The sequence below is a fragment of the Oncorhynchus keta genome, unplaced genomic scaffold (assembly GCF_023373465.1).
Source record: "Oncorhynchus keta strain PuntledgeMale-10-30-2019 unplaced genomic scaffold, Oket_V2 Un_contig_1599_pilon_pilon, whole genome shotgun sequence".
Taxonomy (NCBI): domain Eukaryota; kingdom Metazoa; phylum Chordata; class Actinopteri; order Salmoniformes; family Salmonidae; genus Oncorhynchus; species Oncorhynchus keta.
In genome coordinates this window covers 626,518-645,146 of record NW_026279648.1, presented here as the reverse complement: position 1 = coordinate 645,146, position 18,629 = coordinate 626,518, and the positions used below count along the sequence as shown (strand labels likewise).

The 18,629-nt window shown below is 43.2% G+C and overlaps 2 protein-coding genes across 4 annotated transcripts in view; one reads left to right on the top strand and one right to left on the bottom strand.

The window, feature by feature from the left end:
- LOC118376269 (ribonuclease P protein subunit p38-like) overlaps nt 1–15,037 on the bottom strand; it is a 55,282-nt gene extending 40,245 nt beyond the window's left edge. Inside the window, exon 1 of the mRNA XM_052502700.1 lies at nt 15,019–15,037. The gene's annotated coding sequence lies outside the window, so the exon portion shown is untranslated. The remainder of the gene's footprint in view (nt 1–15,018) is intronic.
- LOC118376271 (peroxisomal carnitine O-octanoyltransferase-like) overlaps nt 10,378–18,629 on the top strand; it is a 28,012-nt gene continuing 19,760 nt past the window's right edge. The window contains exon 1 of one of the 3 annotated variants that reach the window (XM_052502696.1): nt 10,378–10,758. Coding sequence is in view for 1 of the 3 variants with exons in the window: in XM_052502695.1 (XP_052358655.1) it covers nt 10,698–10,758 (61 nt within the window). In the remaining 2 variants the exon portion in view is untranslated. The other 2 variants (XM_052502695.1, XM_052502697.1) reach the window with 2 other exon arrangements.

Below are 18,629 nucleotides of genomic sequence, written 5' to 3'. Positions count from 1 at the left end.
GACAGAGATAACCATACAGTCAGTACTGGGAAATAAGGACATGATAAAATAAATATACAATAGACTAAATCAGTGGATTAATTTCTCTCTGAAGACATGGTTTAGGGTAGTTAAGCAAAATCATTTAGACAGAGAGATCAAACTGCTGAGTTGGCCCGCATACGACCCCAGCTTCATCCCTGCAACTCAGGACAGCAGATTTAAACAATGGACGCAGAAAGGCATCGCATCATTCAGTACAATTATAAGGAATGGGAACCTAGATAACTTCCAGGACCTAAGTAAAAAACATGGCTTGGATAAACAAGATTTTTACAGATACCTACAAGTTCGACAATATTTCTTAAGGGAGATAAAAGTGACTGACCCTCGAGCACCTCCAAAATTAATTCAAGTATTCACTAACGTATACAACTTGGGGAGTAACAAAAAAACGATTTCAAATCTCTACTTGGGTATTCAATCCTCAAAGAAACATTCTACAAACTATATTAAAAATAAATGGGAGGAGGAACTTAACATTGAAGTAACTGATGAAACATGGTTGAACATATTAGAGACTCAACAAAGCTCCACCAACTCAAGGTCATGGAGAGAATTATGTTGGAAGAATGTTATACGTTTCTTCATAACACCTAAACTGAAATGAAAACAGACTGGCTCCCTACACCCTTGTTGGAAGAATGTTATACGTTTCTTCATAACACCTAAACTGAAATCAAAACAGACTGGCTCCCTACACCCTTGTTGGAAGAATGTTATACGTTTCTTCATAACACCTAAACTGAAATCAAAACAGACTGGCTCCCTAAACCCTTGTTGGAAGAATGTTATACGTTTCTTCATAACACCTAAACTGAAATTAAAACAGACTGGCTCCCTACACCCTTGTTGGAGAGAATGCGGTCTATTGAGGGTGGACCAATCTCACATCTTTTGGACTTGTCCTGCAATCAAAACATACTGGGGAGAAATAAGATCTAACATTGGAAAAATAATGTGATTTGACATAGAACAAACATTCATTTCTTTGTACTTGGGTGAAATACCTGATAACTTACATAATAGAGAAAAGTACCTCTTGAAGGTCTTACTGGCAGCCAGTAAAAAGGCTATCACTAGGAAATGGCTACAAAAAGACCCTCCCACAGTGACACAATGGATAGACATTGTAGAAGAAATACACCACATGGAGCATATGACCTTTGCTTTAAGAACTCAACACGAGAGAGGTCAAGAATACTGGGAAAACTGGGTTTCGTACTTGGAAAAGATCTAATTCAAAGATGTCAATGTAACTAATATGATGATATGATGATGAAGGTATGAAGTGCACTGTAACTGCCAGATATTTGTATTTGTAAAAGAAAATGTGACTTTATTTGTACTCTCTTTGTGTTCCTACAATAAAAACAAAGTATAAAAAAATTAAAATACAGTGTACACATCGTTAATGTTGTAAATGACTATTGTAGCTGGAAACTGTTGATAATCCAAGTTTATCCTTTTAAAAGACTTGTTGATCATTAGAAAACCCTTTTGCAATTCTGTTAGCACAGCTGAAAACTGTTGTCCTAACTAAAGAAGGAATAAAACTGGCCTTCTTTAAAACCCCAAACAGCAAGCAATGCAGATGTAGAAGCACAGTGGCTAGGAAAAACTCCCTAGAAAGGCAGGAACCTAGGAAGAAACCTAGAGACGAACCAGGCTCTGAGGGGTGGCCATTCCTCTTCTGGCTGTGCCGGGTGGAGATTATAACAGTACATGGCCAAGATGTTCAAATGTTCATAGATGACCAGCAAGGTCAAATAATAATCACAGTGGTTGCAGAGAGTGCAACAGGTCAACACCTCAGGAGTAAATGTCAGTTGGCTTTTCATAGTCGATCGAGTTAGCCGATCCGTCTCTCACATTTGAAGTGTAACAATGATAAAAATTACAGACCTCTACATGCTTTGTAAGTAGGAAAACCTGCAAAATCGGCAGTGTATCAAATACTTGTTCTCCCCACTGTATGTATATGAGCAGTAAAAGACAATGTAGTATCAGTAGACAAAACATAAACCTGAACTAATAAGTTACTGTTCTCTCTTTTCAGCTATGCGACAGCCTCAAAAATTATACTCATGTGTAAAGGTCTGCAGCGAATCACAGCCAGCCACCAGAGAGAAGCAAATGTAACCATAGGACATGTGACAGAGTTGATGGACACCTTATGTTCATCAATGGACAGAAAGTTCCACAGAATGGAATATAATCACGTGCTATCAGAAACCACTGCACTTGACCCCAGGTTTAAGATGACATAGCCAAGATGGCATAGCAGTTCAGACGTCTTTTGTCCTTGTCTTGTCGTGTCCTGTATATATATATATATATACAACTTTTTTCACATACATTTTATTTTTATTTTCCATCAGCTCATCTTCAAAACACTCTCCTGCAACCCGCCTCACCAATTTATATTTATAAAAAAGTATTATTTACCTCAAATCTGTAATCCTCCAAGAAGCTAGCCAGAAACTCCAAGAAGCTAGCCAGAAACTAGCCAGAAGCTAGCCAGGAGCTAGCCAGATGCTATCCCAGAAGCGAATCCAGAAGCTAATCAGAAGCTAGTTCAGAAGCTAGTTAGCTTCTTTACTGGCAAATCATTAGTATTCAGCTAACCACGGTTTGTGGTCATCAGCTATCCTTTAGCTCGAAAATCTATCGGCAGTTTTGTACGGCGCAGCGCGACTCGGAACGGAACATACCGGACCAATTTTTCTCTCCATGTCCCTGGATTTCAACTGCTCTCTGGACATTCATACCCGGATCTCACAGCTAGCTAGCTGCTATCCGTGTGACTATCGGCTTTCGTCGATTCCGGAGCAAACATCAATTATTCCGGAGCTAGCCAGCTCCATCAATCACTCCTGGGCTGCAGTCACCTATCCGGACCCGTTTTACTGCCTACGCGGAGCCCCACCGGGCCTTCACAACTGGACTGCCGACGTTATCTATCCGAAGGAGATCCGGCTGGCTCCTCCGTCGCGACGTTACCTGAACGCCCATCTGTGGCCTGCTAACCGTTAGCTGTCTTACCGGCTGCTATCTGAATAGACAATCGGACAATTTATTTATTTTTATTATTATTATGTTTCTTCTTGGGCCTCTATAACTATATCTATTGTTTTTATTTTTGTTGTTGTTGTGTGATTTGGATTAATCCCCTCTACCACACGGAACCCCACTAATCTACTGACGGAACGCAAGAGGTGGCTAACAACAGACCTCCATCCTATGCTAGCTTGCTACCGATGGCCTGGCTAGCTGTCTAAATCGCCGTGACCCCCAACCAACCTCTCCACTCACTGGACCCTTTTGATCACTCGACTATGCATGCCTCTCCTTAATGTCAATATGTCTTGTCCATTGCTGTTCTGGTTAGTGTTTATTGGCTTATTTCACTGTAGAGCGTCTAGTCCTGCTCACTATACCTTATCCAACCTATTAGTTCCACCACCCACACATGCAATGACATCTCCTGGTTTCAATGATTTTTCTAGAGACAATATCTCCCTCTTCATCACTCAATACCTAGGTTTACCTCCACTGTATTCACATCCTACCATACCTTTGTCTGTACATTATACATTGATGCTATTTTATCGCCCCCAGAAACCTCCTTTTACTCTCTGTTCCAGACGTTCTAGATGACCAATTCTTATTGCTTTTAGCCGCACCCTTATTCTACTCCTCCTATGTTCCTCTGGCGATGTAGAGGTGAATCCAGGCCCTGCAGTGCCTAGCTCCACTCCTATTCCCCAGGCGCTCTCTTTTGACAACTTCTGTAACCGTAATAGCCTTGGTTTCATGCATGTTAACATTAGAAGCCTCCTCCCTAAGTTTGTTCTATTCACTGCTTTAGCACACTCTGCCAACCCGGATGTTCTAGCTGTGTCTGAATCCTGGCTTAGGAAGACCACCAAAAATTCAGAAATGTTAATTCCAAACTACAACATTTTCAGACAAGATAGAACTGCCAAAGGGGGCGGTGTTGCAATCTACTGCAAATATAGCCTGCAGAGTTCTGTCCTACTATCCAGGTCTGTACCCAAACAATTTGAACTTCTACTTTTAAAAATCCACCTCTCTAAAAACAAGTCTCTCACCGTTGCCGCCTGCTATAGACCACCCTCTGCCCCCAGCTGTGCTCTGGACATAATTTGTGAACTGATTGCCCCCCATCTATCTTCAGAGCTCGTGCTGCTAGGCGACCTAAACTGGAACATGCTTAACACCCCAGCCATCCTAGAATATAAACTTGATGCCCTCAATCTCACACAAATTATCAATGAACCTACCAGGTACCGCCCCAAAGCCTTAAACACGGGAACCCTCATAGATATCATCCTAACCAACTTCCCCTCTAAATACACCTCTGCTGTATTCAACCAAGATCTCAGCGATCACTGCCTCATTGCCTGCATCCGTAATGGGTCAGCGGTCAAACAACCTCCACTCATCACTGTAAAACGCTCCCTGAAACACTTCAGCGAGCATGCCTTTCTAATCGACCTGGCCGGGGTATCCTGGAAGGATATTGATCTCATCCCGTCAGTAGAGGATGCCTGGATATTTAAAAAAATGCCTTCCTAACCATCTTAAATAAACATGCCCCATTCAAGAAATTTAGAACCAGGAACAGATATAGCCCTTGGTTCTCCCCAGACCTGACTGCCCTTAACCAACACAAAAACATCCTATGGCGTTCTGCATTCGCATCGAACAGCCCACGTGATATGCAGCTGTTCAGGGAAGCTAGAAACCATTATACACAGGCAGTTAGAAAAGCCAAGGCTCGCTTTTTCAAGCAGAAATTTGCTTCCTGCAACACTAACTCAAAAAAGTTCTGGGACACTGTAAAGTCCATGGAGAATAAGAACACCTCCTCCCAGCTGCCCACTGCACTGAAGATAGGAAACACTGTCACCACTGATAAATCCACCATAATTGAGAATTTCAATAAGCATTTTTCTACGGCTGGCCATGCTTTCCACCTGGCTACTCCTACCCCGGTCAACAGCACTGCACCCCCAACTGCACGCCCAAGCCTTCCCCATTTCTCCTTCTCCCAAATCCATTCAGCTGATGTTCTGAAAGAGCTGCAAAATCTGGAACCCTACAAATCAGCCGGGCTAGACAATCTGGACCCTTTCTTTCTAAAATTATCTGCCGAAATTGTTGCCACCCCTATTACTAGCCTGTTCAACCTCTCTTTCGTGTCGTCTGAGATTCCCAAAGATTGGAAAGCAGCTGCGGTCATCCCCCTCTTCAAAGGGGGGGACACTCTTGACCCAAACTGCTACAGACCTATATCTATCCTACCATGCCTTTCTAAGCTCTTTGAAAGCCAAGTCAACAAACAGATTACCGACCATTTCGAATCTCACTATACCTTCTCTGCTATGCAATCTGGTTTCAGAGCTGGTCATGGGTGCACCTCAGCCACGCTCAAGGTCCTAAACGATATCTTAACCGCCATCGATAAGAAACATTACTGTGCAGCCGTATTCATTGATCTGGCCAAGGCTTTCGACTCTGTCAATCACCACATCCTCATCGGCAGACTCGACAGCCTTGGTTTTTCAAATGATTGCCTCGCCTGGTTCACCAACTACTTCTCAGTGTTCAGTGTGTCAAATCGGAGGGTCTGCTGTCCGGACCTCTGGCAGTCTCTATGGGGGTGCCACATGGTTAAATTCTTGGACCGACTCTCTTCTCTGTATACATCAATGAGGTCGCTCTTGCTGCTGGTGAGTCTCCACCTCTACGCAGACGACACCATTCTGTATACTTCCGGCCCTTCTTTGGACACTGTGTTAACAACCCTCCAGGCAAGCTTCAATGCCATACAACTCTCCTTCCGTGGCCTCCAATTGCTCTTAAATACAAGTGAAACTAAATGCATGCTCTTCAACCGATCGCGACCTGCACCTACCCGCCTGTCAAACATCACTACTCTGGACGGCTCTGACTTAGAATACGTGGACAACTACAAATACTTAGGTGTCTGGTTAGACTGTAAACTCTCCTTCCAGACCCATATCAAACATCTCCAATCCAAAGTTAAATCTAGAATTGGCTTCCTATTTCGCAACAAAGCATCCTTCACTCATGCTGCCAAACATACCCTTGTAAAACTGACCATCCTACCAATCCTCGACTTTGGCGATGTCATTTACAAAATAGCCTCCAATACCATACTCAACAAATTGGATGCAGTCTATCACAGTGCAATCCGTTTTGTCACCAAAGCCCCATATACTACCCACCATTGCGACCTGCACGCTCTCGTTGGCTGGCCTTCGCTTCATACTCATCGCCAAACCCACTGGCTCCATGTCATCTACAAGACCCTGCTAGGTAAAGTCCCCCCTTATCTCAGCTCGCTGGTCACCATAGCATCTTCCACCTGTAGCACACGCTCCAGCAGGTATATCTCTCTAGTCACCCCCAAAACCAATTCTTTCTTTGGCCGCCTCTCCTTCCAGTTCTCTGCTGCCAATGATTGGAACGAACTACAAAAATCTCTGAAACTGGAAACACTTATCTCCCTCACTAGCTTTAAGCACCAACTGTCAGAGCAGCTCACAGATTACTGCACCTGTACATAGCCCACCTATAATTTAGCCCAAACAACTACCTTTCCCAACTGTATTTAATTCATTAATTAATTTTGCTCCTTTGCACCCCATTATTTTTATTTCTATTTTGCACATTCTTCCATTGCAAAACTACCATTCCAGTGTTTTACTTGCTATATTGTATTTACTTTGCCAACATGGCCTTTTTTGCCTTTACCTCCCTTCTCACCTCATTTGCTCACATTGTATATAGACTTGTTTATACTGTATTATTGACTGTATGTTTGTTTTACTCCATGTGTAACTCTGTGTCGTTGTATCTGTCGAACTGCTTTGCTTTATCTTGGCCAGGTCGGAATTGTAAATGAGAACTTGTTCTCAACTTGCCTACCTGGTTAAATAAAGGTGAAATAAATAAAATAAATAAAAATAAGAAGTTAGCCTTCGGAAATGCCAGAGCGATTGATGCGGCTCTTCAAAGAATAACCTCAGCAGCAGGGAGGGACAGCCCCAGCAGTCAGCTGGCTCAGGCACCAGGGCAACAGGAAGAAGAGGGATCAGATGGAGCAGAAGCACCAGCAGTAGTGCCACAAACGTCTGCTGTTTGGATGCTGTTTGACGAGAGAGTAACTGGGGATGCAGCACGAAGGAATCCCTCAGCAGATGCCATAATGGAGGTCCGGTCTTATATGGAGGAGCCCCTCCTCCAAAGATGTGCAGATCTTCTGAGCTGGTGGAAGAACAAGGCCTCTGTCTACCCACGGCTATCTAAAGTCATGACAGGGAGACTCTGCATAGTGGCCACATCCGTTCCCTCTGAGAGGGTCTTCTCGAAAACGGGACAAATAATTACTGAGAGAAGAAACCGCAACAGCCCCTCGAAAGTGAGGCAGTTTGCATTTCTGAATGCAAATCTCTCATAAAAGCTAAATATGGTGCTGCTGGTTATAACATGGCAATAAAGAAGAGAGAGAAAATAGGGACCAGTTTAATGTTTTAAGTGGGATGCTGCAGTGTTGGACATTGTTATTTCTTTTTCTTCGGTGCAATATTCTAATATGCTGTTCAGATTGTATTCATTTTGAATGGTTAGATTAATATGCACTTTGTTTATATATATTAAAAAGTTATACTTTAAATGCAAATGTTTAATAGCATTCTTTTTCATAACAAACCAATGCATTTTTAAATAGATTGTGGTTAAGGTAGAGTATGAATTAATTTAATAATTTAATTAGAACTGTTTTAACACCAATCATAGTCAATCTATCGTAAACGGTTTGACTTGAAAAACTACAAAACATATTTTTTTTAAAGAGCCGTTTGGGAGTTTAAAGAGCAGGCTCTTTTTGGTGAGCCGAGCCTAAAAGAGCCGGAATGCCCATCGATAGCGGACGCACGTCCAGTTTGGGTATGGTGTTTAGTTTCTGTAAATTCTTCTTATTCTTCTGTGGGTTTTATGGCAGACTACAACCCAAAAATATGTATTACCGCCACCAACTGGACAGGGTTGAGAAAAACAAGGTAAAAATACTACCCATAAGTGATAGGAAAAACTAACTTAATCCACCCCAAAATGAAACAATCAAAAAAACATTGACAAAACCAATATCCCTTCCTTCGAATCTGAATATCTCCCTTCTCAGGCTCGATGACCTGAGAGGGAAGTAAGGCTTGTGACAATACTCCATGCAACTCCCCACACGAAGTCTCCACCGCAACGACAGTGATATCTACTTTCCTGGACTTCCTCTCCACCTCGGCTGTGCGATTAATCAACATTGGCTATACATTTACATTTAAGTCATTTAGCAGACGCTCTTATCCAGAGCGACTTACAAATTGGTGCATTCACCTTATGACATCGAGTGGAACAGCCACTTTACAATAGTGCATCTAAATCTTTTAAGGGGGGTGAGAAGGATTACTTTATCCTATCCTAAGTATTCCTTAAAGAGGTGGGGTTTCAGGTGTCTCCGGAAGGTGGTGATTGACTCCGCTGTCCTGGCGTCGTGAGGGAGTTTGTTCCACCATTGGGGGCCAGGGCAGCGAACAGTTTTGACTGGGCTGAGCGGGAACTGTACTTCCTCAGTGGTAGGGAGGTGAGCAGGCCAGAGGTGGATGAACGCAGTGCCCTTGTTTGGGTGTAGGGCCTGATCAGAGCCTGGAGGTACTGAGGTGCCGTTCCCCCTCACAGCTCCGTAGGCAAGCACCATGGTCTTGTAGCGGATGCGAGCTTCAACTGGAAGCCAGTGGAGAGAGCGGAGGAGCGGGGTGACGTGAGAGAACTTGGGAAGGTTGAACACCAGACGGGCTGCGGCGTTCTGGATGAGTTGTAGGGGTTTAATGGCACAGGCAGGGAGCCCAGCCAACAGCGAGTTGCAGTAATCCAGACGGGAGATGACAAGTGCCTGGATTAGGACCTGCGCCGCTTCCTGTGTGAGGCAGGGTCGTACTCTACGGATGTTGTAGAGCATGAACCTACAGGAACGGGCCACCGCCTTGATGCTATAAAGGCCACAAAGTCCACCTTCTTAACCTTTAACATATCTGGGTCCTGCTGTTGAAAGGAAACCCCTGCAGCCTTCATTGAAGGCCTATCCACCACCATGGACTCTTCAGGAGCACCATTCGAACCCTCAAACCTTTTAACAGTCGCTGCATATGAAATGCTCTGGATAGCCCTGACTTCAGACACCTCATTCTCTTTCACCCTTGTTGGGCATTCCATGGTTCCCACCACAATTGCAACATGAGTGACTAACTGTGCTGCTAGCAACAATTGTATTGTTTTTTTTTGCCAACCTTTACTGACACCTGTCATATTCAACGGGTGTTGTGCCTTTGTAAATTCATCAGTTATTCTTCACTCTGGCACACTCAAACGAGAGTGCTCAAAAAATAGGTGTAGATAGTCAAAATGTATTTATGAACTCCATAATCACAAATGATGTAAATGAGACTTATTGAGTCTGGCTTTAAGCTTTAAAATACAACAACTTAGCTAACAGGTAAATGTTTGTTTTAGACTGTTTTAGACTATAATTCAAATTCTATTTTCAAGGCTTCAAATGTTGTCACAGAAAATATTTATGTTATTTTCAACAACCAATGAGCAACTTTGCTGGAAATCCAGCAGAGCTAGCCAGCTTGTAGTCCTTAAAAACAGAAGTTAGTTAGCATTTTCTGTCTTTGCTTTGTTGGCCATTTCTAATAGGGAAAGAATGGGGTTTTTGAATATACACCGAAATGTTGGATTAGGAGATCTAATATGTTGTATTTTATGAGATAATGTCAGTCAGTTAACGTAACCTTTATGAATGATGAAGCCTTTATGTGCTTGTTTTGAGATATATATATTTATTAATATAATAATTTGTTTAGTACTAATACACAGTTATGGTACAACCCATTGCGCATTAAATGTGTAACGCAGCCTTAAAATGATGCTGTTTCTGTAATCTGTATGGTGCCTTGATCATCACTGATCACAGTTTGTGTGATGTTTCATATACACTGTCATGGCAGGTAATGCACCAGGATCTAATGCTGACAATGCACCATCTAAAAAGTGCAACCGTACAAGAATGCATGCACATCTGGCCTCGTGTAAAGAACAAACAACTATTTTAAGAGGAGTGTTTTAGCAGTCTCACAATAGATATCCATGAAGAATTAATAAAGCCAAGTCACGTGTAATAATATTACCACTCCACTCTTCCGGGTGTTGGCAGCCCGCTAACTGGGGATGACTAGATGGGATACAGCTTTTGTCAAATTTGACTTTTCGTAGCAGGTTAGAATAATTTACACAGCATGTTAGGATAATTAACGTAGCACGTTTGGATAATTAGGTTAAGATTTGGAAAAAGGTCAGAGTTAGCTAAAATGACAAAATAAATACACTTTTGACAAAAGCTGTAGCCTTTCTAGCCTTGACCACTTACTGGGTGAAAGGTGATGAGAAGCGCTGCATACCCCACGAGCGGAGCAACAACACAAACTACCGCAAGCGCCTTCCTCTGCAGTCTAGTCTAAAAAATAGCCGCAACATTATTTTTATTTTGAATGGACGAGCGTAAACAACTATTCACATATCGGAATTTGCAGAATATCACAAAATTCTACGGTGAGTTTGCTTGTCATGTTTGTGGGATTAAGCTGCTTCGATCGGACTGCAAACTGAAACGGACCTACATTCGAGCCGTGAAAACAATGCAAGGGGCCAACTATTTTATAGCTAGCTAGTGCACTTGTTTCTGCAGTAAGTAGAACTGACTTGCTAGCTATGTTTCATCATATGGTTATCTATCCAGGATTTGTATGGTAATCAATTGCTGAGCAATTGTGCTATAAACGTGCTTATTAATGCGATTGGTACAAGGCTGCGCCGCCTCGGAAAAGATGGAATTTGATCTCCAATAATAAAAGTTGCATCTGGCCTGCGAGTCTAGCTAGCTGGGCAATTACATGTTTATGTGGAATTACTCTGATACTCTGATTTGGTTGTATGGTTTGTTAAACTTTGAAATCAATGGGTTTTGTTTGGCATACATTTTAAAGTGAAAAACCTGAGTCTCACAGTAATTCCGTTACAATGGAATTGCCCAGCTACAAATTCTACAACTATCTTTGTAGATAATGACTGTACTGTAGTAGGGGAGATTGGGGTACATTGATCCAAAGGGGTAGGTAGGAAACCATAAACATGTATAATTTGACCAAATATGGAAAAAGTTGTAAGGAAGTTAACGTTAGGTCCAAAAAACTGGAATTTTATCAAGTCATACATTTTTGGGGAGGTTTCATGATGCTTGTATCTAAATCAAAGTAAATAATTTAAGGATTGTTCTATAAAAATGCAAACTCAGCATTCATCATTCATTGAATCAAATATTGCCAACTACTTTAATACTTTTTAGTATTAAAGTAGTTAAAGTAGTTAGCAAACTTAGGCATGACATGCCAACAACAAACGCAGTCAAGCATTGTCATTTTGAATTCCACAAAGCAAAAATCATTCTGCTTCCCAAAAATACTAAAGCCCCCTTTACTGGGTCAAATAGCTGACCAATCAGCCTGTTACCAACCCTTAGTACACTTTGAGATTTTTTGTTGTTTTCGAATTAGAGGTTGATGCCTCTGGAAGGTATACATTGATTGAGTAGGTTAGTGTTATGGAGATTGTACTCTTATTAGAGAAACGGTTGTAACGGTTTTGACTTGAGGTTATTATTTATAGGGTGCCAGGTAGGTTGTGCCTACCAGAGAAAACATTAGTTTCTCCTTTTAGTTTGGGTGGGAATGAGTCCCATCTGGTCCGTCAAGTCTACACCAATACAAAGGACGTATGTAAAAGTCAGGATGGAAATAAACTTTTCATAAACCCTTAAAACATTGAAAAGAACTTCAAAAACAATTATATTCTGTTGCGTGGGTTGTATTAGCAACAACAATGATTACACACATATATAATAATATCACAATGAGTTCTGGTTCCTCCAGAAATGTCCTGTACCTCGGGCCTAAAAAGAGTCCTGCCCGGTAAAGGAGTTCAGTGAACTCAAGTGACTTTTGTCACGCGATGTTTGTCCGTTCGTTCCGTGTAGCGTAAACCCAGTATTAAACATACAATCAATATAACAATTACTTTACCACAGAACCTTAAAGCGTGGTGAGCCGAGCCTAAAAGAGCCGGAATGCCCATCGATAGCGGACGCACGTCCAGTTTGGGTATGGTGTTTAGTTTCTGTAAATTCTTCTTATTCTTCTGTGGGTTTTATGGCAGACTACAACCCAAAAATATGTATTACCGCCACCAACTGGACAGGGTTGAGAAAAACAAGGTAAAAATACTACCCATAAGTGATAGGAAAAACTAACTTAATCCACCCCAAAATGAAACAATCAAAAAAACATTGACAAAACCAATATCCCTTCCTTCGAATCTGAATATCTCCCTTCTCAGGCTCGATGACCTGAGAGGGAAGTAAGGCTTGTGACAATACTCCATGCAACTCCCCCACACGAAGTCTCCACCGCAACGACAGTGATATCTACTTTCCTGGACTTCCTCTCCACCTCGGCTGTGCGATTAATCAACATTGGCTATACATTTACATTTAAGTCATTTAGCAGACGCTCTTATCCAGAGCGACTTACAAATTGGTGCATTCACCTTATGACATCGAGTGGAACAGCCACTTTACAATAGTGCATCTAAATCTTTTAAGGGGGGGTGAGAAGGATTACTTTATCCTATCCTAGGTATTCCTTAAAGAGGTGGGGTTTCAGGTGTCTCCGGAAGGTGGTGATTGACTCCGCTGTCCTGGCGTCGTGAGGGAGTTTGTTCCACCATTGGGGGGCCAGGGCAGCGAACAGTTTTGACTGGGCTGAGGCGGGAACTGTACTTCCTCAGTGGTAGGGAGGTGAGCAGGCCAGAGGTGGATGAACGCAGTGCCCTTGTTTGGGTGTAGGGCCTGATCAGAGCCTGGAGGTACTGAGGTGCCGTTCCCCTCACAGCTCCGTAGGCAAGCACCATGGTCTTGTAGCGGATGCGAGCTTCAACTGGAAGCCAGTGGAGAGAGCGGAGGAGCGGGGTGACGATGAGAGAACTTGGGAAGGTTGAACACCAGACGGGCTGCGGCGTTCTGGATGAGTTGTAGGGGTTTAATGGCACAGGCAGGGAGCCCAGCCAACAGCGAGTTGCAGTAATCCAGACGGGAGATGACAAGTGCCTGGATTAGGACCTGCGCCGCTTCCTGTGTGAGGCAGGGTCGTACTCTACGGATGTTGTAGAGCATGAACCTACAGGAACGGGCCACCGCCTGATGCTATAAAGGCCACAAAGTCCACCTTCTTAACCTTTAACATATCTGGGTCCTGCTGTTGAAAGGAAACCCCTGCAGCCTTCATTGAAGGCCTATCCACCACCATGGACTCTTCAGGAGCACCATTCGAACCCTCAAACCTTTTAACAGTCGCTGCATATGAAATGCTCTGGATAGCCCTGACTTCAGACACCTCATTCTCTTTCACCCTTGTTGGGCATTCCATGGTTCCCACCACAATTGCAACATGAGTGACTAACTGTGCTGCTAGCAACAATTGTATTGTTTTTGCCTACCAGTGCCTACCAGAGAAAACATTAGTTTCTCCTTTTAGTTTGGTGGGAATGAGTCCCATCTGGTCCGTCAAGTCTACACCAATACAAAGGACGTATGTAAAAGTCAGGATGGAAATAAACTTTTCATAAACCCTTAAAACATTGAAAAGAACTTCAAAAACAATTATATTCTGTTGCGTGGGTTGTATTAGCAACAACAATGATTACACATATATAATAATATCACAATGAGTTCTGGTTCCTCCAGAAATGTCCTGTACCTCGGGCCTAAAAAGAGTCCTGCCCGGTAAAGGAGTTCAGTGAACTCAAGTGACTTTTGTCACGCGATGTTTGTCCGTTCGTTCCGTGTAGCGTAAACCCAGTATTAAACATACAATCAATATAACAATTACTTTACCACAGAACCTTAAAGCGGATCAACTCTTAATTAAGTCCTCAACTACCACTAACTACACAAATCACAGTATACATCACATCCAAACAAATGAAATACCGTATACAAAAAGGTGGTAGTCAGTCGGTCAGTCAGACAATCCAATCCGCCAATAGATCTCCCGCGGAGAAAGGCCACGAAGAACGGAGAGGTGTAGTCCAGGGACGCAAAGAGTGGATCCGATCCTGGGTAAACTCTCTTAGGCTACAAAACACACGTTTAACGGCAACAAAACAAACGGAATAGAGAAGCTTCGGAACTGAGGGTTGAACACATCCTCATGCACGTCTCCATCACAACCCCACTTTCGTGCAGCTGATGCTGGCTATTTAATTGGGAATTAAAGGGAAAGCGCCCTATTGGAAGGAGCTGCACTGAGACGGTTCAGAAAAATTCAGGGCCGTCACACGGTGAAAAAGACAGTTCCTCAGTTTAGGGTTCTTTGATGTTGATTGGAGATTAACAATTTTTGCAATTCTGTGCTAAGTCACTCAGCTGGAATTATCCAATTAATTGTCCATTTATCCCATACACGATGTGATCTGAAAATAATAAATATGAATACAATGGCATCAATACTAAGATAATGTACATTAATTTAGCAATAACGAACAAGATATCCAGCTCTCATCTGTTATACTAAACCAATGACTGAAAGAAAAATACAAGTGGCTAGCAACATCAGACTAACCAGCTAACAAAATGTAGCTAAGAATGTTAGATAGCTAGCATAAAAACGAGACCCATAATGCTGTAATAATTACAAAAATATTCTTTAACTATTGACAACTTCGTCAGTAAAACAAGGCGAAAACATATACATTACTTACAGTTTTGGTTTTCACGCACAGTGATGAATAAATTGTCCAGAAAGAAAATAATGTCCAAAACTGAAATTTGTGTTCACAGCAGTAGGTTGCCAGCTGCACTTGGTAATGAACTATCACAGCTTGTAATGTCATCACTGAGTTCTTAAAGGGACAGGATTTTTACAGTGTTTGACCAGATACAAGACTATTTTACAGTAAACAAATTGACAACAGACTTTCAGCATGCTTATTGGGAAACACAGCACATGACTGATGATTGGCTGTGATACATGTATGATAAAAAGTTTGTGGGGACTGTTTTGTTAGACTTTAGTGCGGCTTTTGACGTTATTGATCATAGTCTGCTTCTGGAAAAATGTGTTATGGCTTTACACCCCATGCTGTAATGTGGATAACCGAACGCCGAGGGTGTAGTCCTCTCCAACATAATCCAGGTAGAATCAGGGATTATCCAGGGCAGCTGTCTAGGCCCCTTACTTTTTCAATCTTTACCAACGACATGCCAGTGTGTCTAGTGGTTAGAGTGTTGGGCCAGTAACCGGAAGGTTGCTGGATCTAATCCCGAGCTGACAAGGTAAAAATCTGTCATTCTGCCCCTGAGCAAAGCAGCAGCAAAGCACTGTTCCCCGGATGTTGATTTAAGGCAGCCCCCTGCGCATCTCAGATTCAAAAGGGTTGCTTTAAATGCGGAAGACACATTTCAGTTGTGTGCATTCAGTTGTACAACTGACTAGGTATCCCCCTTTCCCTTATACATGTCAGCTACTACAGTGACTGAAATGACTGCAACACTTAACAAAGAGCTGCAGTTAGTTTAAGAATGGGTGGCAAGGAATAAGTTAGTCCTAAATATTTAAAAAACTAAAAATTGTATTTGGGACAAATCATTCACTAAACCCTAAACCTCAACAAAATATTGTAACGAATAATAAAGACAAAATATTTAATGGCCTTTGAATGGGGTATGGTAGTAGATGCCAGGTGCACCGGTTTGAGTGTGTCAAGAACTGCAACACCAGGGCTTCCCAAGTGGCGCAGCGGTCTGAGGCGTTACTACAGACCCGAGTTCATTCCTGGGCTGTGCCACAACCGGCCGTGACCGGGAGTCCCATAGGACGGTGCACAATTGGCCCAGCGTCGTCCGGGTTAGGGGAGGGTTTGGCCGGTGGGGCTTTACTTGTCTCATCGCGCTCTAGCGACTCCTTGTGGTGGGTCGGGTGTCTGCGGGCCGACACCGGTTGCCAGTTGAACAGTGTTTCCCCCACACATTGGTTAAGGAGTGATTTTAGGCAGGTGATGTTTTGGAGAACGCATGACTCCACCTTCGCCTCTCCGGAGCCTGTTGGAAAGTTGCAGCTTTGAGACAATATCGAAAAAGAGGGTAAAATAAAAAAATATACAAAAAAGAACTGCAACGCTGCTGGGTTTTTAACGCTCAACAGTTTCCCGTCTGTATCAACAGTGGTCCACTACCCAAAAGCACGTCCAGTCAACTTGACAAAGCATTGGAGTCAATATGGGCCAGCAACTCTGTTGAATGCTTTCGACACCTTGTGGAGTCCATTCCTCAATGAAGTGAAGCTCTTCTGAGGGCAAATATGGGGTGCAACTCAATATTAAGAAGGTGTTCCTAATGTTTTGTGTACTCAGTATGTAGAGCAGTGGTATTCAACTCTTACCCTACAAGATCTGGAGCCTACTGGTTTTCTGTTCTACCTGATAATGAATTGCACCCACCTGATGTCCCAGGGCTAGATCAAATCAAATCAAATGTTATTTGTCACATACACATGGTTAGCAGATGTTAATGCGAATGTAGTGAAATTCTTGTGCTTCTAGTTCCGACAATGCAGTAATAACCAACGAGTAATCTAACCTAACAATTCCACAACTACTACCGTATACACACAAGTGTAAAGGGATAAAGAATATGTACATAAAGATATATGACTGAGTGATGGTACAGAACGGCATAGGCAAAATGCAGGAGATGGTATAGAGTACAGTATATACATATGAGATGAGTAATGTAGGGTATATAAACATAAAGTGGCATAGTTTAAAGTGGCTAGTGATACATGTATTATAAAAATCAGTCCTTGATCAAATCAAATTTTATTGGTCACATGCAGATGTTAATGCGAGTGTAGCGAAATGCTTATAATACATTCAAAAAACAAAATGCTGCATAGTTTCCTAAGGACTCGAAGCGAGGCGACCATCTGTCGACGCCATCTTGCACCGAAAAAATGCAGTGGAACTGGCTTCGAGGTCCAGAGTTGAGCGTGTCGGGTATAGAGAATCAATGTACCATCTAAACCACTGTGAAATATTTTCAATAACCAAAATATTGTATTTTCAGCTGTTTGAAGCTGGTGTACAAAACCGAAGGTAAAAGACGCAACAACTAAACTTAAGAATGGGAAGCATAGAAATAGCTCACATACATTTACATTTACATTTAAGTCATTTAGCAGACGCTCTTATCCAGAGCGACTTACAAATTGGTGCATACACCTTATGACAACCAGTGGAACAGCCACTTGCATCTAAATCTTGTTGGGGGGGGAGAAGGATTACCTACCCTTACTTACCCTATCCTAGGTATTCCTTGAAGAGGTGGGGTTTCAGGTGTCTCCGGAAGGTGGTGATTGACTCCGCTGTCCTGGCGTCGTGAGGGAGTTTGTTCCACCATTGGGGGCCAGAGCAGCGAACAGTTTTGACTGGGCTGAGCGGGAACTGTACTTCCTCAGTGGTAGGGAGGCGAGCAGGCCAGAGGTGGATGAACGCAGTGCCCTTGTTTGGGTGTAGGGCCTGATCAGAGCCTGGAGGTACTGAGGTGCCGTTCCCCTCACAGCTCCGTAGGCGAGCACCATGGTCTTGTAGCGGATGCGAGCTTCAACTGGAAGCCAGTGGAGAGAGCGGAGGAGCGGGGTGACGTGAGAGAACTTGGGAAGGTTGAACACCAGACGGGCTGCGGCGTTCTGGATGAGTTGTAGGGGTTTAATGGCACAGGCAGGGAGCCCAGCCAACAGCGAGTTGCAGTAATCAAGACGGGAGATGACAAGTGCCTGGATTAGGACCTGCGCCGCTTCCTGTGTGAGGCAGGGTCGTACTCTGCGGATGTTGTAGAGCATGAACCTACAGGAACGGGACACCGCCTTGATGTTAGTTGAGAACGTCAGGGTGTTGTCCAGGATCACGCCAAGGTTCTTAGCGCTCTGGGAGGAGGACACAATGGAGTTGTCAACCGTGATGGCGAGATCATGGAACGGGCAGTCCTTCCCCGGGAGGAAGAGGAGCTCCGTCTTGCTGAGGTTCAGCTTGAGGTGGTGATCCGTCATCCACACTGATATGTCTGCCAGACATGCAGAGATGCGATTCGCCACCTGGTCATCAGAAGGGGGAAAGGAGAAGATTAATTGTGTGTCGTCTGCATAGCAATGATAGGAGAGACCATGTGAGGTTATGACAGAGCCAAGTGACTTGGTGTATAGCGAGAATAAGAGAGGGCCTAGAACAGAGCCCTGGGGGACACCAGTGGTGAGAGCGCGTGGTGAGGAGACAGATTCTCGCCACGCCACCTGGTAGGAGCGACCTGTCAGGTAGGA